At 37.3% G+C, this 26,663-nt stretch overlaps 2 protein-coding genes across 4 annotated transcripts in view; one reads left to right on the top strand and one right to left on the bottom strand.

The window, feature by feature from the left end:
- Positions 1–13,863, bottom strand: part of LOC118274954 (vacuole membrane protein 1) — a 30,626-nt gene extending 16,763 nt beyond the window's left edge. The window contains exons 1-2 of one of the 2 annotated variants that reach the window (XM_050697054.1): positions 13,706–13,863; positions 12,656–12,927 (exon numbers count right to left, since the gene is read on the bottom strand). In XM_050697054.1, coding sequence (XP_050553011.1) covers positions 12,656–12,844 — 189 coding nt within the window. In that variant the 5' untranslated portion in view covers positions 12,845–12,927; positions 13,706–13,863. The remainder of the gene's footprint in view (positions 1–12,655; positions 12,928–13,705) is intronic. The other variant, XM_050697053.1, reaches the window with a different exon arrangement.
- A 645-nt stretch (positions 13,864–14,508) lies between these two features.
- On the top strand, positions 14,509–26,249 carry LOC118274955 (DNA cross-link repair 1A protein). 2 transcript variants are annotated; one of them, XM_050696805.1, is made up of 13 exons: positions 14,515–14,757; positions 15,470–15,554; positions 16,138–16,209; positions 16,907–18,104; positions 18,736–18,876; positions 19,851–19,962; positions 20,398–20,541; positions 21,040–21,185; positions 22,095–22,261; positions 22,926–23,046; positions 24,310–24,425; positions 25,118–25,232; positions 26,119–26,249. In XM_050696805.1, exons 2-12 carry the CDS (start codon positions 15,471–15,473, stop codon positions 25,223–25,225), a joined length of 2,409 nt encoding a protein of 802 aa, XP_050552762.1. In that variant the 5' UTR covers positions 14,515–14,757; position 15,470; the 3' UTR covers positions 25,226–25,232; positions 26,119–26,249. The 2 variants fall into 2 exon arrangements, with proteins under 2 accessions (XP_050552761.1, XP_050552762.1); XM_050696804.1 differs by lacking the exon at positions 15,470–15,554 and having other exon boundaries at positions 14,509–14,757.
- The last annotated feature ends 414 nt before the right edge of the window (positions 26,250–26,663 follow it).

Raw genomic sequence — 26,663 nt, 5'->3', positions numbered from 1 at the left:
GAGCAAGTAGGTAATAATTCTTGTATTAATTATCATCCTGGCCTTTTGCTAAAATACTACGCAAAAGGCCAATAAATGAACTCCATTAAGTATTAAGTAGGTAGGTATGTATGTCCTAAAACTGCGACTAGCTAGCTGACTACCGATAGACGGTAAAGGTACGCGTCCACAGGCCCGCATCGCACGCAACGGATTTTAGTTCGTCTTGTATAGAAACTCATACAACTACGTCCACTGATCCGCATCGTACGGACCGCATCATCAGCAATGCCTACATGCGATGCGTACTGATGAGGTCATACGGAATACGTACGATGCGTGCAATGCGTACGATGCGGGCCTGTGGACGCTTACCTCAAGTAAGCATTCTCCCTTGGGAGGAATAACTGCAATTCTCAATTCTCATAACACTTGCAAAACATGCTATGAAATGTAAATGCTATGATGTGGTTAGGTAGCGAATAGAGACACTTAAAAATACGACTCTTAAACAAAGATTACTATCAGTCAAGAAAATCGCATACCTTTTTAAACTAACCAAATAGAAAAACTGGTGTATGTATGTATAATAAGAATGCTTTGTATAGCTAAGCCTCTATACAAAAATGGTCATTGTGGTATATACTGGCTTTCCAAAAAAGAAAAATGTAATGACGTAATAATATGCTTTTAGTAATAGTTTCACACTTTCACTGTTACACAACGTGGTACTTTGAAATGTACTGAACGGGTCTAAAGAGACTCGTTATCATAATGAGTATGCTATAGAATTTGTATGGCAAGTGATAATTAAAAAGTCATTACAATTGTGTATAGTGTTCTTCCAATGGCAATCAAGGTATTTGCTTGTTATAGTTACTTTTTAAAATTATACTAGCATACCGCCCCAGCTTCGCACGGGTGCAATGGTGTTACATTATTCCTATTGAATAACTCTATCTATTAAAAAAAAACCGAATCAAAATCCGTTGCGTAGTTTTAAAGATTTAAGCATACAAAGGTACAAACTTAGGACATAGGGACAGGGAAGCGACTTTGTTTTATACTATGTAGTGATTTAATTCACATGATCAGTGATCCCCAAAGTTATCTCTCTTAAATACTTGAAGTATTTAAATTGTTATAGAGTAATTCCTTTTCATTCCATATAGGAAAGTACGCAATATGACAAGTAACACGTTATTACGAGGTCGACCTCTTGTTTTCCTCAAATGAGTGACTGCTTACTTGCTATGTTTTTATTGAGGGATCCCCCAATCTCCATTCAATTCCCAAATTACATAATACATTGCTTTATATGCAAATAAGGAAAATGTAGTTGAAACATCCTTTCGAAATGTTTTTTGTTGTCTGTGACTATTCTACAGACTACAGATGGTTTCTGAAACTGAACTTTTGTATATCAAAATTACGGCATATATTTCATTGCCAATTTCATCAATGCATTAAAAATTCAAAATGTTTTTTGTCGTCTGTGACTATTCTACAAATGGTTTCTGAAACTGAACCTTTGTATATCAAAATTACGGCATATATTTCACTGTCCACTTTATCAATGCGGTCAAAAGTCGTTACTTCTAAGTTAATTATTATTTTTTCAAGCCTCGAAGATATAAAAATATACAATTTTCCTTATCTGTAGGTCAGTGAAGCAACTTGTACTTTCGAAACTGATAGTACGATAATTCGAGATTGCATTACAAATGTGTGTTATCAGGCCAAATACAGCCTAATAAACATTCATTGTTGATAATACTTATCAAGGTCTGATTGATAGTATCTATAGAACTATTTATACTGATTTTGATTCAACGATTTTAAGCTAAAACTAAGGCCCTATATCCCCAATGTCTTACAAGATTTCTTGGTGAATAATTTGACGTATAATTCCATTTTTCAAATGTTGGAGCAATAAGAACAATACAGTTTCCACTCTACAAAACTAGATGGCGCCACGAGGACGAGGTCAAATACTATCAACTATCAAGTTAATTTAATATAAAAATACATTACTACCACGTTTGTGATTAGATAACGAAACGAGATATTAAACTGTTTACACTATCTACTGCGTGTTCGCACTCGATACGTAAGGAATCGAGTGTTTTACGTCGATGCATTTCTGGGTAAACTGAATCAATCGATTTGTATGACGTGTGTCAACAGTTTAGGGTTGTGATACGTGGTTATCATTTACCGATTTGCTGAGAAGTGTAATTTGAAATTTGCTAGCGTGGTATAGAATTCACTTTGGGCAAGTTATGTGTACCAATGAATATGATTGGTGGAAGCCAAACGCATCCACAGCGACGTAGCATAGCACATCTCTGGTGGAAAAGCACCCTTACAGTTTGAAATTGCCATTTCGACGACATATCTTATTTAGTTGTCTATACTAACATTATAAAGCTGAAGAGTCTGTTTGCTTGTTTGAACGCACTAATCTTCGAAACTACTGGTCCAAATTGAATAAATTTTGTGTTGGATAGTGCATTTATCGAGGTAGGCCATAGGCTATAAAACATCACGCTGTGACCAATAGGAGCCAAGCAGAGCGGGTGAAACCGCGCGGATGTAGCTAGTTTTAAAATATGCACGGTAGTGTAGTATTCTGCACTTATGGTCTAAGGCCTTGCCAGGCTGTATAAGGCTGTCCACCGCCATACTCGTGAAGAATGAATCGTACCAGGAAAAAAAAAACGTTTAAGAAAGTCTTTGTCTTTGGTACAATTTGAAACTGTAGAGATAAACAAAGGAGGTTTAATTTTGGCTCGATGTTGTTTTATTGTTTTATTTACTCTTGCACATGTTCATTTGTTTCGCATTGATAAAGTATAAATAATACTGTATAATGTATTGGCTTAAGGTGTAAAATTATGCTTGCTTTTCTACTAAATAAATAATTGATTTACATCACCACGAAATTAATATATTTTAGGAATTCTTTCTTTGACTTATTCACGATTATGACATTAATTTTTCTCGCGAATAAAACATAGTCCCGAGTGCATGTTCTTTGCATTATTAAGTTTTAACAGCTCTATTTTTCAATATTGGCAATGTTTGTAAACTTTCTCGATTATTTCATTTTAATTTTCAAAAGCAATTCCCATTCTTACGCCCACTAAAAGAATTACGAGCGATAATTTCTTTTAATCTGTGCAATCTTCCCGCCGTCTAATAGAACGTTTAAAATTTGAATTTAAATATAGAACAACTCGCAAAAAAGCATAGCGACAATAATACTTTCATAGAGGAAAGAGTTCATAACTGAGTTTCGAGTTTACGAGCATTATATTGGCGCGAGTTCGCGGAAACAGCGCGCCCTTCAAGTCAATCACAAAATGATAAAACGTTTTTCATTATTCGCTATCTACTAGATAAAACACGTGTTCCAATATTTAAACACGGAATCCAAATACCACTCACATGTTTATTCTCCTTTGTATTCCAATTTTAAACTCGGCAAACGCACATGCGAACGATTTTATCACAAACACGAAATAGTCCGATAAAAAAGAGTTATCAATAAAAATCACTTATTTAAATATTTATTGTATAACCGTGAAGATAACTGGTTTATTACGGAGTCGAGAGTGAAATGTCTGACATCACGCGACCGTCGAAACGAATTTCACTTTCGATGAGCGCTCTCTCTCATTTCACTATCGTTTGAGTATGTAACAGTTCCATTAAATCACAGTCAAGGTAACCAATTTTAAAAAAAAAGAATAAAAAGATACACATTCACACATTTAAAACCACAAATTAAATTAAAAAAAAACTTACTTTAACACTGTTTTTTTTTTAATAATTAAAAGTAGAAATAGTTTTCGCGCCACACAATTTAAATGAAGAACGCGTAATTTTTTTTTCGTTCGATAGCGATGTGCGATCGCCGCGAAAGCACCAAAGAGACTGATAGCAACAATGGATTTAATATTAGCTCTCAGTGATAAATTATCTAGATAACTTATTTTTAGCCGTTAATTAAAACGAAGAGATTTTTCTCAGTATTTAACTACTTCTTACAAAGAGTTTTATTTTTCTTAAATAAATATGTAAAATTAAAATAAAAAAAGTAATTAATAATCGTCTGTCCGCCACGTTGCCATCAGACTGTCTTTATGCTTTCATGGCTGTCCTCCAGAAAATCAGAGCCAACAAAAAATGTACTCTAATCCAACGACATAACATTCTTAATTGACAATCAGTAGGTAAAAACTTACTTTGATATTGACTTTTAATTGTAACAACAAAGAACGAAGACATACATTGAAATATAAATACAAAGAGCATTGATAATGAACCGTATACCCTTGAAATTAGAGTTTAAATTAAGTGCGTTAATATGTTTCCGGAAATAAACGAGCGGTGGCGTGATCATCGCGTGCGTTTGCGCAGGTCCACTGACCCGTATTTGTTATACTTAGATTTGTTTTGTTATTGATTTTAGTCTCATCGTATTTTAATTTGTTTTTTCGATACTACTACACGAGTACACGTGTCCCAATGTTATTCTTTAATTACCTTTTTTATTTATACAAATAAAAGAAACGTACTGTCTTTGTACCGTCACGCCTTTTATCCTCGATCGAAGGGGAAGGCAGAGCATATTATTATGACACGCAATGCCACTGTACAATGTACAGGCATTTTTCACTATTTGTGTTACAAGTCCGGTGTAATAGGGGGTGAACCTACTGCCATATACCAATATAACCATATAAAATAAACGTCTAACTAATAGAGTTTAATTAACCGCATTAAAAAAACTGCAGACTCCACGTTCCTTTACTGATTGATTCATTATTCATTTTCTATCATAGCATGTCAGCAAAAACTTTCACATGCATATTTTTTTTTTGCAATTACAGCAATGTTAATGATTTATGGTCATTATTGTCTGATTGCTATTAATTTTGCTAAGCAACAGCACACAACACGATAATTATACTGCCGCAACAGGTAATTAATTGGATGATGACGGGGTATGAAAATTAAAAATCTATTTAGTTCGCAAGTTGGGTAATGAATAAATATTATTTAATATTAGATACGTATTTTTTTATTTTGTCAAATAAGGTAATAATACTTATCTAAAACGAATCTAAGTTTAGGGATCAAAACGTCATTTCTGCGTATAAAATGTACCTAGAAGTGACGTCACACGACATTTCAAATCGATATATTATCTTCGAAAATCATTCAATTAGTTATCCCGCCTTGGGTGAGGCGATAGGGAGTGCCAGACTCTTACTGACTAAAAACCACCCCGTTCCTACTCCTGCTTTTCGAGCCGGAGCCCCGGTAAACCCGCTAGGTAGTCCGCAGCTCCGGAATGTGACGGAGTACCGTATCAATATTAGTATAATATTGTGAAGCTGAGAATATTTGCTTGACTTTGAACGTGTTTATATTTACAACAAGATACCGCATTTCATAAACAGTTCAATGATTCACTGACTATCTCAGAGCACGGCATGACGTTTAAATGTATAGTAGGTAAATAATTGCCATGTTAATCATAAAGTAGTTTTAATGGCCGGTAAACAGGCAGACGGATCACCTGATGGTAAGCAATGGGCGGCGCCCATGGACACCCGAAACACCATAGACGTTACAAGTGCGTTCGCCCTTTTGAGAGTTAGGAATTCAAGGGTTGTGGGGAATTGGGGACTCGGAAGAATGAGAAGGGGTTTAATTGGGCCTCCGTTAACATCACTTACACAACGGACCACAACACAAGTGTTGTTTCACGTCGGTTTTCTGTGAGGCCGTAGTATCATTCCGGTCGAGCCGGTCCATTCGTGCCAAGCATGGCTCTCCCACACTTACAATACTTTCCGAAACTACAAATCGTCGTTGAAATTGCATATATTCTGCAAAAATTTAACCTTAAATTGTTTCAAAGAAATTTTAAAATCTGATCTAAATAAAAAAAGTAACTAGTCAGCTACATAACCATGTGTCAGTTTCGTCACTCTGTACTATTTGTACCAAACAATTTGCTTTATATTTTGTTTCCGTCGTCAATTTAAGCATCAATTGAATAACAGACGGTTAGGCGTAGTCCAAATAGGATCGCTCTTTAAGTCTTCGTATAATATATTTAACATATCAAAAAAATCATATCAATAATATCCGAAATAACGATTGAAATATGGTAGAAGTTTCTATTAGGCACTGCTGAATATTTAAACAAGCTCTAAGAATGGTTCCACGCGTAAGGAGACCAAATACAAAAAAAAATCTGACCGACAATGAACTCATTTATCGCAAAAAATGTACTGCTAGTTCAAAAGATTGATGTGTGCAGACAAAAAGTCCGTTAAATACCTTACATTTAGATAGTACAGATATTTACAACCGGTATGACTAATAAAAAATATGAGCATTTTATTCATTTCGAATTTAGTGACGAATGATTAACACCAATGTTATCAATAATCATGATGACTTGACAAAATTATTTCGACCGTTGCAATCGGGTGAAATACTTAATCTTAAGTCATATTGGATTTTGAAGTTTAAACAAACACTTGATATTACTCAAAGTCAAAGCATTTAATTTAATTAATCCTAAATTCAGTACTTTTGAAACGAAAAGTTGAATGGTTCGTCAGTCTGTCTGTCAGTAAAGCTACGTGTTCGTTCCAAAGTGTAGCTACGAATGGAGAAGAACGAGCAAGAAACTCCATATACTAATGTCCAAATGGTATCTAAAGTATTTCAATAAAATAAATGGCCATCATGTGCCACTAAACTGCCCAGCAATGCTCAAAAGAGTCGGAAAGGACAAATGGATGGTCATTAAAAGACAACGATATGGGCATTAGTAAAAACGACTACGATTATTTATTAAATTATTAGGTACTAGAAAATATAAGCTTAGCTCCTCACTATCCTATAAAGGGGTAAAAACTTATTGAATTCAGGTCTTTGGACTTCTCTCAGGCTCCAAAACCTTTGGAGACAGCCATCGCATACCTTATTTGCCAGGAAGCGTTCTAAATACAAAATCTAACAGTCATTTACGTAATGGAGGTTACTTATTATATTTTCCGGTTTACTCACATAATTATTTGACGAGGAACTCGACTAGTTTCAAAGACATGCAAGAGGCTTATATTCAACGTCGCCACGTCGAATGTACCGCGGAATGCTGCTTATTCATGAGTAAGCCAAAAAACATAATAATATAATAATTTATTTAGTATATATATCTCACGAAAGTTATAATATAAACATCATGGAGGATATCCAAAAAATCCACAAATACTTCAACGTTGTATAAACAACTAAACGATCAATCGTTTCAAACTTTATTTACCAATAATTTTCAGTCAGTGTTGTAAACATAGCTTTATACTGAGTCGACCGAATCTTTACGTGTATGCAACAATACGGACATAGAAAACATAGTGTATGTCTATGAATAGGTAATGGCTGAATAGATTTGAGTAAAAACTAGCTAACACTTGGAATTATGCACAATTACGACTGCCGTCTGACCTTAGACACCTATGATAAGTTAGAAGGTTGGTAAATAGTAATAGATATGCTTGAATGGTAAAATTATAATAATACAAAAATAAGAAATATTAGCTGGATGTAGGTCGCTTTCAATCGATCGATTTAGAAGACTTTTTTTGAGGGGGATAAAGTCATCCAATGACTTATCTCTCCTTGGGCGAGTCAAGAGGGAGTGCTAGACTCTTACTGACTAAAAACCAGCCCGGTCCTACTCCTGATTTTCGAGCCGGAGCCCCGGTAACCGCTAGGTAGTCCGTAGAATCTCGTAAGAAGCTGCTGATGATGGAGTCTGTCATGACTGGTTTTCTGATGATCAGTTTTGTTTTCATTTGGATTCGATTCAGAGTAGGAAGGTTGACTGTAGGGAAGCAAATGCATTTAGTATTAAGAGCGAAAATGTATCGAAGTCTTAAATCGGTTTCCGATGAACGAAAAACAACCGATTTCTGATGAAGATCAGTAAACACCGCTGTCTTACGATACTTAACCCGTTATATGCCGCAGTAGGAGCGGATCTATGCAAGACACAATGCGTTTTCTATTGTGTCTCATATACCTGGCATACAAGAAAAGGTTAAGCCAAAAAATATTTGTCCATTAAACACCCAAAAAATGGTTTCATTGAAACTTTTAACGGATTAGGTACCGAACGCTGAAATCTAATTAGTGGGAGTATTTGCGTCGGTGTTTAAAATCCTTTTCTTAGTAAATTCTGCTTGATTAAATTCTTAGAATTATTAATGAAAGTTCCAAGTAAATGAAGTTCCACCTAAATGGCTAGTAATCTTATTGATTTAGGTAATAATATTAGATTAGGGGCCTGTTTCATGTCTGATTAAGTTGCTGGTAGTTTAACTCTCTTAATTGTAATTTTTCAGAAGAAAAAGGGAAACATTAACAGCTGAACTGAATATTAATGTTTGTGAATTAGGAGTATTTCAAACTATATTATCTATGCCTCATAGTAAAGATGCTGTAAAAGTATATCAATTTGTCCGTAAGTTAAAGAGAACCTAATGTTTCCTTTCCTGCTCTGTTTTCCTTTTAGGGTATGATGAGGCTGGCATGATGTACCTACCTATGTAGGTAAAATACGTCAAATTATCCGTTTATCGTATCAGCTAAATTAACATACATGCATAACCTCACGCCTGTCGATAAAGGTAGGCAGGGATAATAGAACGCCAATTGCTACGAATCTTACATGCCTCTTTCGCTTTATCAACAGTCATCAGTCTTTTCATGCATGCTCGTCGGTTAAGGGTAGTTTTAATTTGGCCCTTCTTTAATATATCGCCAATCTGATCGCTATATGTCCGTCTAGATTAATTGCTGCGATTTACGACAGAAATAAATAACCGATGCAAATGTAACATCTTTGGATCAAGATTGGTTTTTGAAATAAGTTGTGTTTCGGTCAAAAATCTATATCGACCCAAAACTTCGGATAAATATCGGTTATTATTACCCAATTTCGACCATGAATTAGACATTGAAACAAGCCTTTGGTATCCATGGCAATCAATCATTATACTTCGAAGTAATTACAGTTGTTTGTGAATAGTCAGCCTACTTCAAAGACATACACAAACATACTTTGGCAGATGAAATTGAAATCTGTTACCCGTCTTTCGCGAATTTACGTATCGAAAATCGAAACATCAAACGATATATTTTTGTACTTATAATCGGCGGGTATAAATATTAAGTGTTATTCGAGTGAGGAATAAACGATACTATCGAGTATCGTTAAACAGGCCATTACTTTTTTTATTCTGTTTAGTTTACTCTTTAGTGGCAGAGACAAGCAATAAAATAGAGTACGCGTTCTTTTTTTATTATACGCCTCGTTTCCCGCTCTTTTTATTTTCGGCCAGACTCGGAACCTAGACATTTATTTTGACAGTTCATTTTTCGTTCTCGTTTATATTAAACTACTCAAAACAAAATAGGGCCCACTTCGAATTAGTCACAATTTCGGTTAATATATAATTATTTAAGGAGTTTTTAACAAAGTTATGCATTTAACCGTCAAGCTGACATGTTTAGGAGTGCCTTATCAATGTTTATTCCGACAGCATTCATGTTGTTTTCTAGAGGGTGGTTAAAAACTAAAGTATTGGAAAAAAACATCGATTGCACAAATTCACAGTCACTTATGTTTTCAGTCTATACTAAACGCTATTGTGGATCACTCGCGTTTTTAACGATTTTGATTGATTTCTGTATTCATTGTGAACACTATGCCTGGTTTTCGCCGACATATGGACATGAAAACCGCTGCAAGAGCGGTATTTTTGCTTCAGGAGGGACAGTCTCAGTGGTCTGTGGCTATGCAGCTCGGTGTATCACGAGGAGCTATCCGAAACGTTTGGGAACGGTTTCAGGAGACGGGAAGTGTAGCCAGGAGACCTGGGACAGGAAGAGTTCGGTCTACAACTGCCCAGGAAGATCGATACCTAAGATTGACTGCGCGCCGGGAGCGTACTGTAACCGCTCGTACCTTACAAACTCGACTACGGCAATCTACAGGACCGAGGGTCAGCGATCAAACCATTTGGAATCGGCTTCATGAAGATGGACAATGCTTCAGAGTACGAGCTATTCGACTGAAACTGACGAGGGCTCATCGTGCGGCACGTTTAAGGTACGCTCGCGAGCATTTGGAATGGACCATGGACAACTGGAAGAATGTGCTTTTTACTGACGAGTGTAAAGTGAAGTTTTTCAGTGTCGACAGAGGGCTACGCGTGTGGAGAAGAGAAGGGGAACGTTTTTCTGAACCCTGCATTCATGGAACAGACCGTTTTGGGGGTCCCAGTGTTATGGTATGGGGTGGAATTAGCTTATATGCCAAAACAGAGCCTGTAACTCTAAATGAAGGTACCGTAATCGCCTCCAGTTACATCGAGCAAGTAGTCCGGCCTCATGTCATCCCATTTTCACAAAGATTGGGCAATAACTTTGTCTTTATGCATGACAATGCTCGTGCACACACAGCTCGTCTAACACAAAGAGCATTCTCTGAAGTCAATATCACCATCTTACCATGGCCGGCCATGAGTCTCGACCTCAACCCTATTGAACATTTATGGGATCAGCTCAAAAGACGCCTCAAAGAAAATTACAGTAATGTGAAAAGCCAGCAGGAACTCATAAACGCCCTGAAACTCTGTTGGGAACAAATACCGGAAGAAACCGTGACGCACTTGATTGAAAGTGTCCGAGATAGGCTCAGAGAGTGCATACGGCGCAGAGGAGGGCCCACTCGTTATAAACAAATAACAAACTCCATACTTTTCCCCAGAATAGTAGTGCTTTACAAGATTATGTTCTTCCCTTATTTTTTGTAAATTTGCCTTAAAAGTGTAATTTATTGATTAAATAAACAAAATAAACCAAAGTTTCTGTTGTTTCTGTTTTACAGTATTCCTGAAAGCCCATTTGAAACTTGTACATTCATAAAAACTGAATTTTTCGGTTCAATTTTAAGTTAGAGCAAAAAAACATGGTGGGCCCTATTTAGTTTTGAGTAGTTTATTACAGCTTGGTATAGGTAACACTTGAATGCCAAACATGTTTCATACTTTGATATGCAAACACAAGTGTTTTAATTGTAATTTTATAAATTCTTGCGTAATACGAATAGCTGACTAGTAACTAATATAATAAAATGACGTTAAGTACGTAGTAAGTAATTTACATTTGTGCTAGGAAATTAATTGTTTAAAATAACTCGACTAAGAATATTGACGAGAGCGGTCATGGTGCCAGCGAACTAACAGCCAAATAGACAGCTGTTGTTGTCGCTGTATTTCGATAATAACTGCGACATTTTATTATTAATACACGTTGCTTATGAACACAATCGAGATAAACATTTCTTAAAATAAACGTACATTAAATTCATTACGTTATTATCTGTGTATGTACTTATGTAGTAAGACTCGAATCTCGGAAGCCAGGGTAATATAAGTAAATAACGTCTTTAATGTTGTCCAATTCAAGTGATAAATACATAAGAGAAATTTGTTTTTAGACGGATCACCTAATGGTAAGCAATCGCCGCCGCCCATGGACACCCGGAACACCAGAGGCGTTACAAGTGCGTTGCCGGCCTTTTGGGGGTGAGCAATTTAAGGACTGTTGGGGAATCGGGGATTGGTAAGATAGAGAAGGGTGGTATTTTGGCCTCCGGTAACCTCACTCACACAACGTAGGTAAACATTGTTTCACGTCGGATTTCTGTGAGGCCGTGGTATCACTCACGTCGAGCCGGCCCATTCGTGCCGAAGCATGGCTCCCCCACACCTAACTTGTTAGAACAAGTGAAAAACCTATAGTATACGAAGACTCATTACACAAGTATTTTGAAAAATATAAATGACTAGCTCATTTTCCGAAGGTTAAACTAATCAGGACTTTCCCAGACGATAACCGCATTTGAGAAACTCTTATATTTTCCTGTTACTTATGTGTAATATCGAATTAGAATTTACATAGAATACTAAGTAACTATGTACTATGTATGTAGTTCATAAGTTGTATATTCGGAGATAATTTACTACCGGAACTATGCAATACGCGGTGGCGCCCGCGTCGCTTTACGAGTGTCGTAATTTCTCATGTGTCATCGCCCCTAGCAACAACCGACAATTGCTATTTAAATTAGGAAGTCATAGTCCAATTTTTTTCGTAGTTGAGATGTAAACAGTTCGTATATTATAATGTTTAAGTCAAAACACTTGACGTTTATAGATAATAAGACAATTAATTCAATATCACACGAAAGTGCTACCTTAACAACTAAACTCACGAAAAAAAATCTAGCATAAAAATAAATGCAACAAAATCATAAATAAAACGCAAAAATAAACTGCAAAGCAAAAATTAATGATGCAACAACATAAAATTGTTACTAATTTATTATTCAATATTTACAACTAACATAGATAAAGTGCAATGACATTTATAAAAAAAAAAAAACAATATCATAGCAAAAAACATTGATCACATCACTATTAATCTACTAAATAAAAATTTAAAATTGGAAGCATCACAGTACAACCGGCAAAAAAAGTAAAATGAAGCACAGACACAAACTCAAACAGCTTTATACCAGCTCATTTTTGTTGCCTGTGGCCCGCTGACCCCGTTTCCTGCATTCTGCCCGGAGCTGTTCCTTATTCATAGCTGCTAATGCCTCAGGGCTAAGGTTCTGACGTGCCCTTCCATTGTCAGACACAGAGTTCTGACGTGGTATGACCACTGCATTGGCATTATTACGAGCACGTCTTGTGCCCACCATATTTGCTATTTATAATTAATTCCCGTTTAATTATATTTTGTTCTGTGTCTTCTACACTTTAATGTAATCCCGTGTCTTCTTGCCTTGCAGATTGTGGAGAAATTGTTGATGTAATAAATACATGTTGTATTGTAAATATATATAATAGATCACTCAATTATTATTATAAGTAATTACACTGTATTAAATATTCAAGTATAATATATAATAAGAAGTAATAAGGAGTATTTAAGTAAATAAGTAAACTTTTTTAAAGATATTTTGGAAAGAAATAAGTAAGTAATAATTAATAGATTTAATAAAACAGATCATAACAAATAAAATAGTATACGAGAAATAAATATTAATGCTGACTTCGAACTGTGATAAGTGCAGTCCCAATAAATGTTTTTAATACAATGATACATGTATGTATGTATGAATAAAAAATAAATATTGCCTAAATACATAAATAAAAATGTATGATTTGAAGATAAGTAAATAAATATGTTTTAAATAAATAAAAAGATATATGTAGAAAAGATTTAACGGTGAAAACGCACTGGGTTGTTAATTAAAATCAAATGAATGGTAAGTTTGCATGTAAATATTTGCATGAAACGACGAAAATTACCCTCGTCATAATGTTATTGATTATTTATGTTCACTCGAGCGTAACATAATCGTATGATGAGAAACATTGATTCCATACGTGGAGGGCATTTTCTAGCAGATTAAAAATAAAAAAGCCACTTTCAGCCCCTAGTAAATTAAGCGTAAATTTGAAAATATCGGAAAAAATGTTTAGGGACAGTCAGCGGAAATTATAGGTAACATCTAACCTAACATAACATTAAAAAAATATATTCCAAAGATACTCACATTCGCAGTTATTCAAGAACGGTTAGGTTAACGATTCTTAGTCTTTATTTCATTCAATTTGTATTTATTTCAAGTAAAACAATATTTTCTTCACACAGTATCCTTCAGTGAAAAGCAAAATGTTGAAGTATATAAAATTGTTGCCAATACTATAGAAAATCTCCCGTGTTTTTACAAATAACGCTCCACTGAAAAAAATACTGTACTCTAAGACTAAGCAGTTCTTGAAACCAAAATTATTTAACCATATAAGTATATATTTTTGAAATATTTGATATAAAAATGACGTTACTTTTACGGCCTATTACCTACTAAAATCCATTATGTTTGTTATACGTAACATAAAGTTACCTGCATCTGGGTAAAATAATACATATAGCAACTCTAAACCTAAACACTGACGTGTTTGTCATAGACAATTATAGTGCTGCTCTGAAGGATATCTGCTGAAGGCGATTTTCCTATTTTTTACACAATGGCGTGAAGTTATTATTGATAAGTTGATAAATAATGGATTTGTATATGTAAAATGTTCTAAATAATTATGTTATTACAAATATATTTTACAGAGAGAGAATTTAATTTGCACAGAGAGGAGTGGAATTAGGGTAGGAAGGTATTTGCCCTGCAATGGAACGACCACGACTAAAATTAAAATAAAATAAATAAATATAATTTAATAGATGGATGGGGTTTTATCAATTGTTTTTATAAAGTTACAGCTCTATTTATTATGAATGACCAAGGAGGTTGTGAATGGAAGCCACAATCGAAGTGTCACTGTCAGATTGACAGAGACAAATACAAAAGTGACAATCGCACCTCGCATTTTCGCAGATTCGTACATAGAGTAAATAAACACTATAAAACAAATCTTGCGCCACGAAAAGAAAATTCAAACATCTTTGTTTTAAAACAGAATTAAAGCACGCTTAATTTTTTTATTGAAATGGAAGATGAATGGTGATGATATTACTGACTATGTTCCCTCACTTTTGAATCCTAGGGGAGTAAGAAAACTTGATGCTGATGGTGATATATCACTAACACAGGTGAGGAGCATGTTTATCTTGTGGTACCTGGGGTAAATTCAAATGGAGAAACACGAGTTCGAAATTTAAAAATATTTCTTTTTTTCTTTCTTTCACCATTTTGTTATGAAACGTAGGAAATATGCTTTGGAACTTGAATATCGTAACATGCAATATGTGTATGAATTATTTAGGTCGCATTACGTGATCCAAGGTAGAAATGTAATCAAGACCTTGACCTTTTTCTGACACGTACTATAGTAAGAAAGGGCCCATATTTTGATATACCTACATAAATGTTGTCATGCCCATGTCCCATAGTGATAGACTAAAATGATAGCCACCATATAGAATTAATGTTTACTTCTTATGTGTCCAATTATGTCTATCACATTCATAAACTCCGATCATATCTCTGTATTTATCCCCATTATCAGCTTTTAAATACCCTGTTACTAAGAAAAGGCCTCTTCTCACATGGAGAAAGTATTTTTTTATGTGTATGGTAAGAAGGTATGAGCTCTTGAGTATGTTTGAATGTATCACAAATACATAGTTACTTTTATATTTACTTAAATAAGTAGGATAGATAGAGGTACCTATTTGCCCTTTTTGGGGAAAATCTAGAGTGTGGGAGTTTTCCCTCATTAAAACTTCGCCGGTGGCCACCATCTACACCGATATCTGGCTATCGATAGTCAGTTTCTTTAGAATAATGAGCATCCTCTTATAGGATGGCTCCCCACGTTCCGAAGTATGGTCCACTACATGGTCAGGGTGATGCCGAGTCCACTGCGTTGTCCAATAAAAAGTCTTCAGTAAGTAGTTTGGTCATAGTTGCCATACACACTGATTAGGTGATTCGTTTTTGTAATATGGGAGCATAGTTTCAAAGGTTTTATTTACCTAGCTTTGCACTTGTGGATAGAATTTGTATTTTTTTTTCAAGTAAATGAGGCATGTACCATTTAGGAATATCTTAATAAAAAGTACCCTGTATAATGTTTTGTAAGTCAACTTGTCAGTAATTTATTAGTTTCGCAGCCTACTCATAGCAAAGAGAAAAATAATCAAATCCGAAAACCATTTTGATAATGAGAATCTGTATATTAGTTTCAGAGCCATTTGCATTCAATTAGTAGCGTAGCGTGTCTTGGCGTGGACCTATAACTATAAATTTTTTTGCGCCCCCCTTTTTGACGGCGGAAAATCATCCAATAGCTTTTCCCGCCCTGTCTCTCAATCCTCAAAGACTCAAAAGCTTAACAATGCTATATCAGCAAGCCCATGTTTGGAAGCCCTTTATATGATGATGTTAATTTTCCTAAAGTTTGAAAGTGTTTTCCATAGGATCCTAGTTAGGCTTGCTTTCAAAACTTAATTTAATATTATTTTTTCCAGCATTCAATTGTAAGCCGCTCCTCTCTATCACTCAAAAGAAACAATGGATTGAAACTGAAGCCTAAGAAACGGGTGAGTTTTTAAATAATAACTATCAAAATTTTTTTATGGGATAGGAGGCTGACGAGCAGGCGCATCACCTGATGGGAAATGTATAAACGATCAGCTCTGCTATGGACGCAAAGATCGATACAAGATGTTGCATCTTCTGTCGATATTTGCCAAAGTATTTACTACTCAAACATAGAAGCTTTATGCATGCAAAGTCTCAGCCCAATCGGTTTAAAATTGACAAAGTTTTATAAAAAGTTTCGTCCCTTGTTTTATCACTTTTGGTGTAGAATTAATGAAAATTTCTTAGCAGATGCGTACGTTATAACATCTACCTGCAAGCCAAATTTCAGCCCGATCCGTCCAGTGGTTTGGGCTGTGCGTTGATAGATCACAATGTCAGTCAGACTTCATCACCTTAGAGATATAATTATTTAGAATAGGTAGGTCCAGTCGTTCCCAAGTTTTGCGTTCATTAGCAATTTTGCCATTCGATTTTAGTTGGGTAGCTAAGTAGGTAGGTACAGACTCTGTTAGCGATTGTTTACCTAATCTTCTAACCTACCTCACTGACTTACTATCGGAAATCAAAGTACCTATCCATCGATAAAATGATTCATAAAATATAGATTTCTTAACGCTGTCGTAAAAAAATATATTACATGAAAACTGTAAAACTACAAGTGGTAAACTCACGGGACATTTTAATACATTTCAGATTTATACAACCGTAAACAAAGAAAATTCGCAGAATGTACAAAACTTGCTTTCACAATGTACTGTTACCAAGAATATACCAAAGACCGCCGACAGACACAGTCTAGGCTTCTCAGCCATTGAAGATCTGCAGAGTGAAGGCAATCAGTTCGATAGCTGTACGTTCTCCCTCGCGGATGCTCCCACCAAACCGGCACTGACCAGCATCACCACTCCTCTAGTGTCCGTGTCCTCCCACACAGAACTAGAACGATGTGGCGACTGTGGCGACTCCAAAACTGCTTCCACCGTCGTACGCAATGTTAAACCCACCATCTCGGTATCCTTTGGCGTCGACAACTGCCAAAGCGTTGATGTCAAAGCCAAAAAGAGCTCCATAAAGAGGATTCTATTCTCCCACAACAACGACAGCACATTGGTCGATTGCGAAATCGTAGAAAGATCACAGGCAAGCTCGGAAAGTGATACTGACGAGAACATGAACGAACTCCTTTCCCCCAACTCTTTAAAGAGGTCGGCCGTCACTGTCAATCTAGAAATTAAAAAGAAAAAGCCGTCATCCCCGCAGACAGCAGAAAACAAAGTTCTAATTTTAAACACAAGTGCCATCGAGAAGATATCCCATGTCATCGTTCAACCACCAAATTACAAATTAGTGAAGGGGAAAATTTTGGACAAGAATAAATTTAAAAGCAGCAATAAGAAAAACTCAGTGTTAGGATTTAACGTTAATTATGGAAATGTGCGTGATAGATTGAAGCAGAAATCTATTGACAGTTTTTTCCCTAAACGTACGAATGTTTTAAACTTGAAAGTATCGGAAGGGAGAAGTCTAGCTGAGCCTGTGTCTGACGAGAAGACTCGAGTGAATAAACATGGTGATGAGGAGGTCATGAGTAGGAATTCAGGTGTCGCTGACGCCATTAAAAGCGATAGAAATCGTAAATCGCCTTACAAGGGGTCTCGGATTGAAAATGAAGCGTCGATTAGGACGACGAGAGTTCTATCTCCAGGGAAGGAAGTGTCTCCTCGGCCGGAGATTAAGACTTCATGTTCGTCCCCTCGCGGGAAGGAAAGCCCCAGCTCGCACAGTCCCCGGAAGGGCGTAGAGTCTATACACTTCAGTTTGCCGCCCAAGTCTGTGTCTACGAAGAGATCTGTGTCTACAAGGAATATACCGCACCATAAGATTGTGGCAGGTATGTCTATAAGTTTCTGATGGTACAATGCCATATAACTTTACCTTAACTAATCAGACTCTCTTTTAGGTCTATCTTTTACGCCCGAATACTCAAACGGTACTCAATTTTAAGTTGTACTTAAATATCTTGCTATCTCTGTCATTTTATAAAGAATTCATAGTGACAGAACTACATTTGAGAGCGTCTTAAAATTGAGTAGCGTTTGAGTATTCGGGCATTAGTCTTTCAATTTTAACGTGCAATTTTGAATCCTGCAGCTCGGTAAAAAGATTTACTAGGTGGTTAGTAGGGTGATTTTCACTTGCAGCAATTTGTGCTATGAGCTCTATAGGCATATTAGTTAGTAGGGTGATTTTCACTTGCAGCAATTTGTGCTATGAGCTCTATAGGCATATTAGTTAGTAGGGTGATTTTCACTTGCAGCAATTTGTGCTATGAGCTCTATAGGCATATTAGTTAGTAGGGTGATTTTCACTTGCAGCAATTTGTGCTATGAGCTCTATAGGCATATTAGTTAGTAGGGTGATTTTCACTTGCAGCAATTTGTGCTATGAGCTCTATAGGCATATTAGTTAGTAGGGTGATTTTCACTTGCAGCAATTTGTGCTATGACCCCCATATCTTGCAGGCACACACTTTGCGGTGGACGCGTTCTCGTACGGGGAGATTCCGAACGTGAAGCACTACTTCCTCACGCATTTCCACTCGGACCACTATTCGGGCCTGAAGAAGGGCTTCAATAAATTATTGTTTTGTTCGAAAATTACCGGTGAGAGTTTTCTTTTGGTTTTATTTTGTATTTTGTAATGTTTGTTTGTGTCTTGTGTATCGTGATGTTTGGTTCGTAATGATCGCCCTTGAACTTTTAAGGTCCTATAACATGCTTTCTTAAGCTCCCAACTGCTCATTTTAGAGTATTTTATACAAATGATCAAAAAGCATAATTTATTTCAATGCCATCAATACTATGAATATGATTTTTGGTTTCAATGTTATACCCTTATTTGACGTTACCTTCAAAAGGCGCCTAACTTTGGCGAGTGCACCAAGCTGAGTGTGGGATTTTTACTTCACTAAAACCACCCTGGTGGCCACACTCAGCACCTATAAAAGGGCACCGAGTCCTCTCATTAGACCTGCATCGCCCCGAGCCCTCAATGTTCAATGTTATGTCTAGACTCTAAAAACTCAATGTTATTCCATGGAGAGAAACTAGCAAATTCATATTGACTACCCTTTTGGGGCGGTGGCAGGGCAAGTGGCTACCGTGCAACGTCTAGCGGGTTCAATTACCGCATGGAGCAACTCTTTATGTGATCTCCAAATTGTTGTTTCGGGTCTGGGTGTCATGTGCATGTGAACTTGTGTATGTTTGTTAACGCACCCGTGACCCAGGAGAAAAACCTAGTGTGGGGCAACGATTTTTTTTTTTTTATGAAACATGCCATGTAATCGAGCAGACGTATTACCTGATGGTAAGCAATCGCCGCCGCCCATGGAAACTTGAAACACCAGAGGCTTTACAAGTGCGTTACCGGCTTTTTGGGAGTTAGGAATTTAAGGGTTGTTGTTCGGGAATGGGGAAGGTGACGATTGGGAAGGGGGTAATTGGTCTCCGGTAATCTCACTGATACAACGAAACCCAACGCAAGCGTTGTTTTACGGCAGTTTTCTGTGAGGCCGGGGTATCTTGTATTTTTCAATAGTGTAAGTAAGTACTAATAGCACATTGTTGGCTTGTAGCTGATCTGTGCATATCGCGGCTGGGCGTGAGTCCCAAGTGTATCCACGTGATTAAGACCGACGAGACCATTCGCATCGACGGCGTCGAGGTTACGGCTGTGGAAGCTAATCAGTAAGTATACCTACTTGCTTCTAGAGCAGAACGACCAATCAAGAAGATTAAAAGGTAATTAATTGAGAATTAGTGGATTTGAAATGTAAAGAAGTTTTGGTAGTAGTAGGGCGTGTTTTTTAACGTCTAACACTACTCGTAAATAGTATGTTAAAGGGAAATCCAGTTATGACATCTTTTTGTATTTACTTCAAGGTATTTCCTATTACAGGAGTACTTTTTACGTGGTGTATGTCTTTCTGTAACGAAATCCAAACGAGACCGCGTTCGGCGCTTTGATTGGATTTCGTTAAACGTAAAACAAATTCGTACTAAGGGGTTCATGGAAAAATTTTGACAAGAATAAATTTAAAAGCAGCAATGAGAAAAATGTTCATGATTAATCTTTATTATTGCAACTTCTATCTTGACCCCACAAACTGTGTCTACTCCCAGTTGTCCGGGCGCAGTGATGTTGGTGTTCACGCTGCCGAACGGTAAGACGTTGCTCCACACGGGCGACTTCCGAGCCTCGCCCATCATGGAGTCCTACCCAGTGTTCTGGAATAAGGACATACACACCATCTACTTGGATACAACGTGAGTTTTTGCCATACTTTCATTTTTATGTATCTAACTATGGGGCCACACTAACAGTTAACGTCAATGCCTATTATCACGATAACTATTGCAATACTTTTTACCACATTAAAGTAGCCACCCCTACACTTAAACGGGCAACATGATTGATTATTATTGACGATAAAAACGACGTTGAATTTACTTAAATCCAAGCAAGTTAGACGTCGACAGAGCTCTATATTTCATGAGTGTGAATTTATGTTATTTGACTATTGAATCATTACCAAATAAAAAGAAAACGGAAACAATGAAAAAGGCAATAATGGATGATACAAATGCACAGGAATCGTACACTATAATCCTGTTTATATTGTTCCTCTTCCTCGCTCATGTATACGTGGACAGGTAGCCAAACAGATGTCACATAAAATTTTCTAGAATATTCTACCACTACATTCTCACAGTACAAGGTAAAGCCTGACAATATCGTTGTTATATTCTTCTGTATGTGCGTAGGTATTGCAACCCGCGCTATGACTTTCCCACCCAAGAGCAGAGTCTGGAGATGGCACTGTACATACTGCGGCAGAAGAAAGTGGCGCTCGAGAAGGTCGGCAAGAAGTTCTCGTCCGTGCTCATTGTCTGCGGCACTTATACTATCGGTGAGTGGGTTTTTTTTTTAAAGTACATGCATATCGTCACGCCTTTAATCCCCGAAGGGGTAGGCAGAGGTGCACATTATGACACGTAATGCCACTGTGTACACCTACTTTTATTGCCATATACCGGGCACATTTCCAGACTCCGTGCTACCACTGAGAAATTTTCGAAAAACCGAAAAAAGCCCAGTTATACTTCGCCCAACCCGGGAATCGAACCCGAGACCCCTTGCCCGGCAGTCGCACTTGCAACCACTCGGCCAACGAGGCAGTCTTTTTAAAGTATAAGCCGGTAAACGAGCAGACGGATCACCTCCACCGCCAATGGAAACCTGAAACACCAGAGGCGTTACAAGTGCGTTGCCGGCCTTTTGGGGGTTAGGAATTTAAGGGTGGTTGGGGAATCGGGGATTAGGAAGATTGGGAAGTAATTGGGCATCCAGTAACCTCACTCACACAACGCAAGCGTTGTTTCCCGTCGGTTTTCTGTGAGGCCGTGGTATCACTCTGGTCGAGCCGGCCCATTCGTGCCGAAGCATGGCTCTCCCACACTTCACGTTGTCAGTTAATATCAAGACGATGATCCATTAGCCATTTATTTATAACAAGCACATACATAAACTAGACTACCTATGCTCCATTAGGCTAGTTTCCTACTAGTCAAATTCAATACTTTTTTCGAAACGTCAAAAACGATATTTTCTATGAACTTTGTATGAAATAGTGCATTATGACGTCATAAGTTTTTGACGTCAAATAGCAGACTTATTTCTAGAAATTTAGCTGGAAAAAATCGAAAATTAAATAGTTCATCAAATTTATGAATGAGAGTGTGATTATTTTTTAATATTTTATTGTATTGAAAAGTTGTAATAATTAATTTTTGACCGAGGATGCTACCCATTTGCGCAGGCAAGGAGAAGTTCTTCCTGGGCATGTCCCGTCGCGTGGGGTGCTCGGTGTGGGCGTGCCCGGAGAAGGACCGCGTGCTGGCGGCGGTGGAGGGGCGCTCCTTCAGCCACGCGCCCCCCCACGCCTGCCAGCTGCACGTCGTGCCCATGAGGGACCTCACGCACGAAGTCAGTATAATACTTATTTGTATTAGAACTCTTAGAACGGGATATTTACCATGTTTTTCTAATTCTATGAGTTTCAGATGTTTCTGCACTGTTGCAAGTGCGAGATGAACTCATCCGTGAATTCCGTTGGGGTTATCCGTGAACTTACCATCAGGTGGGTTTGTAGTCAAGCATTAGTTTTTATCGAATAAAAAAAAACATGGTAAATATCCCGTTTTGAGTTCTAATACTAGTGTTAACGACCATGTCAGTTTAAAAACTTATAATACTTATTTGATTATTATTTCGATAATATTCGAGTCTTTGCTTTTACCGTTTCTTCTTATATCGTTTAATTCTAGCATAAAATGTTCTCTAAGTAATATCCTCCTATAAGGTTTTGCCTATGGTGTAGATACGGACTAATCAGGCTTCCGAAGATTTTTTACTTAGTTCCTTACTTTGCTTTGTTTAATTCAGCATGGCTATTCACATAAGGGTACATACCAGAAATATAAAAAACGGCACCTATACCAAAACCGGTATGGAGCACTAAAGCCAAAGGATACTTTACTTACAATATCATAGTTAAAACTTGCATAAATACCTTAAAACGTGTTCCTAAAGAGAATGTAAGCTCACATTTTGCAACAGTTTATAACATGTAGCTACTGTATTGTGACAGAAACTACGCAGCTACTTGGACAGTTTGAAGGGCGCGTTCTCCGAGATAGTGGCGTTCAAGCCCAGCGGCTGGGAGAACGGCAAGTCCAGCAGTGTCGAGAGGGACATGGTCACCATACATGGTACGTCATACCTTCTTTACCCGACTGTGGCGAGGCTCGAAAGAAGTATTATACGACATCCTGCGTAAGCGCTCTAGAAGCGAATGCGAAGCGGTGTGGCGCGGCTATCTATCTGTCAAAATGTATTGTATGTTATGTATTGTACGTGGCCTGCCTACCGCCTACGCCATCAACTGCTCGTGGGGGATGCGGTGAGCGATCAATAGGCTAGTTTCCTACTAGTCAAATTCAATACTTTTTTCGAAACGTCAAAAACGATATTTTCTATGAACTTTGTATGAAATAGTGCGTTATGACGTCATAAGTTTTTGACGTCAAATAGCAGACTTATTTCTAGAAATTTAGCTAGAAAAAATCGAAAATTAAATAGTTCATCAAATGTATGAATGAGAGTGTGATTATTTTTTAATATTTTATTGTATTGAAAAGTTGTAATAATTTATTTTTGACCGAGGATAGTACCCAATTGGCTTGGTCACACTGCATCGCGTTGAATTCGCGTGTCACCGCACCGCTTCGCGTTCGCTTCTAGATCGCTCACGCAAGACGTTGCTTTATGTTTTTTGTCGTACTAATCCTGTTGCCATATTATACTTACGGGGATTATAAAAGTCGAAAATCCAGAATCTCAATAATATTTTGTCTAACGGATTTAGGATTCGAACTTAAAGTTCCTTGTTAGGTAGTTAATATACAACGTGTAACAAAAAGGGGGTATACATATCAAGTACACGGCTTCTAGATAACGTAACAAACGATACGGGGAGGGTTTTTTAAACTAATTTTTTCATGGTACCAAGTTATGAATTTTTCAAATTGCGCCGCCGCGTGTTTCAAAATTAGGTAGACAGGTACTAGGCGATCAGATTGACAGAATAAATGTTTCGTAATATTAGCGAGTGATCCCTGTAGTGTTGTGACACGTTTGTATGATTTAAAATGAAGAACCATGCGATACCAAGTATTTGGTACAAAATTTTTTTAAACGTATTTTAAGCTGAAACTTTGTGTAGAGACTCTATTCAACCTGTAGTCATCAGGGCTTCTTGATGTATATGGGTATTTTGTTACACGTTGTAGAGAAATCGTACTTTTGCGCTCACTTGCATGACATGAAAGGAATTTAGTCATGATTCATGATATATAGGGGGCAACCGATCTGACGGATCACTTGTTGGCAAGACGTCGCCCATTAACACCCACAGCACCAGAGATGTTACCAGTGCGTGGCCGACCTTTTAATAAGTGCATTGTCTATTGCAGGTATCCCATACAGTGAACATTCAAGTTTCTCCGAGCTGATTCGGTTCGTGAAGTTCCTGAAGCCGAAGCAGGTGGTGCCCACTGTCGACATCTCCGGCGGAGTCAGGGCTGTACAGGTACACAACCATATACCATAATTAATTACGGAATTAAACATAACTTTACCATATCAAGTACTGATTTGGAGCTGCGTACTACCTAGCGGGTTTACCGGCTCAATAAGCAGGAGTTGGTAGGAAGTGGTTTTTAGTCAGTAAGAGTCTGACACTCCCTCTCGCCTCGCCCAAGGCGGGACTCCGCCTCGAAAAGCAGGAGTAGGAACGGGGTGGTTTTTAGTCAGTAAGAGTCTGACAGTCACTCTCGCCTCGCCTAAGGCGAGAGAAGTCTTTTACCATCCTAACGGGTTACTACGCCATCGGCGCCAACGGGTGAGCGGGAGAAAGAGAGGGAAACGCAGGATAGAAAAGGAAGGGAAGTCAGAGTGAATAAGTTTCAGGGGGTATCCCCTAAAACTTATTCAAGCGAAACAAGAGAACAACACATTTCAAGATTAAAAATCCAATGAAGAAATTATTGTCGGCCCCAGTACTACTGTCAGCTGTATTAACTCAAATGATGTTTTTTTTTTAGTTGACGAATAAACTTGACGAGATATTTACTATGTTTATTTATGTCTATGAGTTTCCGATATTTCGGCACTGTTGCAAGCGCCATGATCACGGATGAACTAACGAATAATCAAGTTCTAATGGTAGTGTTAGTGACAACGTCAGTTTAAAATCTCATATTATTGTATGTGTTACTGCAGAAATACTTCCCCTGCCCGCTGGTGCACAAGGAGGAGCTCCAGTGCCAGAGCAAGGTCACGGACTTCTTCAGCATACAGAACCAACAACAAGTGCCGGCCGTCACCTGAACCAAAGGTAATTATAATAACCTTACACTTGTTCAGCATACAGAACCAACAACAAGTGCCGGCCGTCACCTGAACCAAAGGTAATTATAATAACCTTACACTTGTTCAGCATACAGAACCAACAACAAGTGCCGGCCGTCACCTGAACCAAAGGTAATTATAATAACCTTACACTTCTTCAGCATACAGAACCAACAACAAGTGCCGGCCGTCACCTGAACCAAAGGTAATCATAATAACCTTACACTTCTTCAGCATACAGAACCAACAACAAGTGCCGGCCGTCACCTGAACCAAAGGTAGGATAACAACCGTACAGTAAAACGATGTGAATAGATACAAAAGAGGGGTGAATAGATACAAAAGAGGGGTGAATAAATGTTGGGAAAATGTTCTAACATCTATTCACCCCATTCCTGTATCTATTCACCCCGTTTTACGGTATATCATCGTATCACATCACTATAGGTAGAGGAAAAAATCACGTCACACATCACATCAACAGCCTATAAGGCAGCCACTGCTGACCAAAGGCTTCTTTCGCTTGCTCAATGCATGTTGGCTAGAGAAAAAATCGAGGGAAAGAAATTGGAATCTAATTTCTCGTAGGACAGTTTACCTCGCAACCACATATTTTTTCGTTCGTTCTCGAATTTCATATGCGATTTTTCTTAAATTTTATAACACTTCGCAATCTCCTTGTAAAATCAAGTCTAAATTATTTACGATGTAGATTAAAAAATCGACATCATTGATTTTTACAGTAAGTAGGTATTAGGTTTTGCTAACACATTATCAAGCCATTGATAATACATTTTAAGAGCATTCATTGACGAACAGGACCGAAAACTACACCAGCGCCAAAATTGTAATTGTAACGTGTTTTGTTTCAGATGAGTTCTGGATGATATTAGCTAAGCTGCCACTACTTCACCAGTCTGTGATTTTTTGATATGATATTATTGTATATTAGGTTACTATTTATAAAAAGTTGATTGATTTCTATTAAACATTATTCAAATAAGCTACTTTTTAATTATTTTACTTTATTACTTTTAATATAACCGTTTTGTTTGTGTACATTGTTTGTTTTTTGTAGTTAATTTTTTATACAACACATCGTCTTTTGGTCACTTTGATTTTATCATTTTGTTCCATTTAGTATCTGAATGGGGATGACGGGGTATGAATATTAAAATCTATTTAGTCCGTCAGTTAGGTAATGAAAAAATATTAATACACGTATTTTTTCACTACATAGTATAAAACAAAGTCGCTTTCTCTGTCCCTTTGTATGCAAAAGGGTTAAACTGTAAAACTACGCAACGGATTTTGATGCGGTTTTTTTAATAGATAGAAAGATTCAAGAGGAAGGTTTATATGCAAAATAATTGTGTATATTATGCATGTGGCATAATATATCACCATTGCACTCATG

The sequence above is a fragment of the Spodoptera frugiperda genome, chromosome 11 (assembly GCF_023101765.2).
Source record: "Spodoptera frugiperda isolate SF20-4 chromosome 11, AGI-APGP_CSIRO_Sfru_2.0, whole genome shotgun sequence".
In the NCBI taxonomy this organism is placed as follows: domain Eukaryota; kingdom Metazoa; phylum Arthropoda; class Insecta; order Lepidoptera; family Noctuidae; genus Spodoptera; species Spodoptera frugiperda.
Note: the sequence above shows the minus strand (reverse complement) of the source record. Positions and strands in the feature narration are given on the sequence as shown.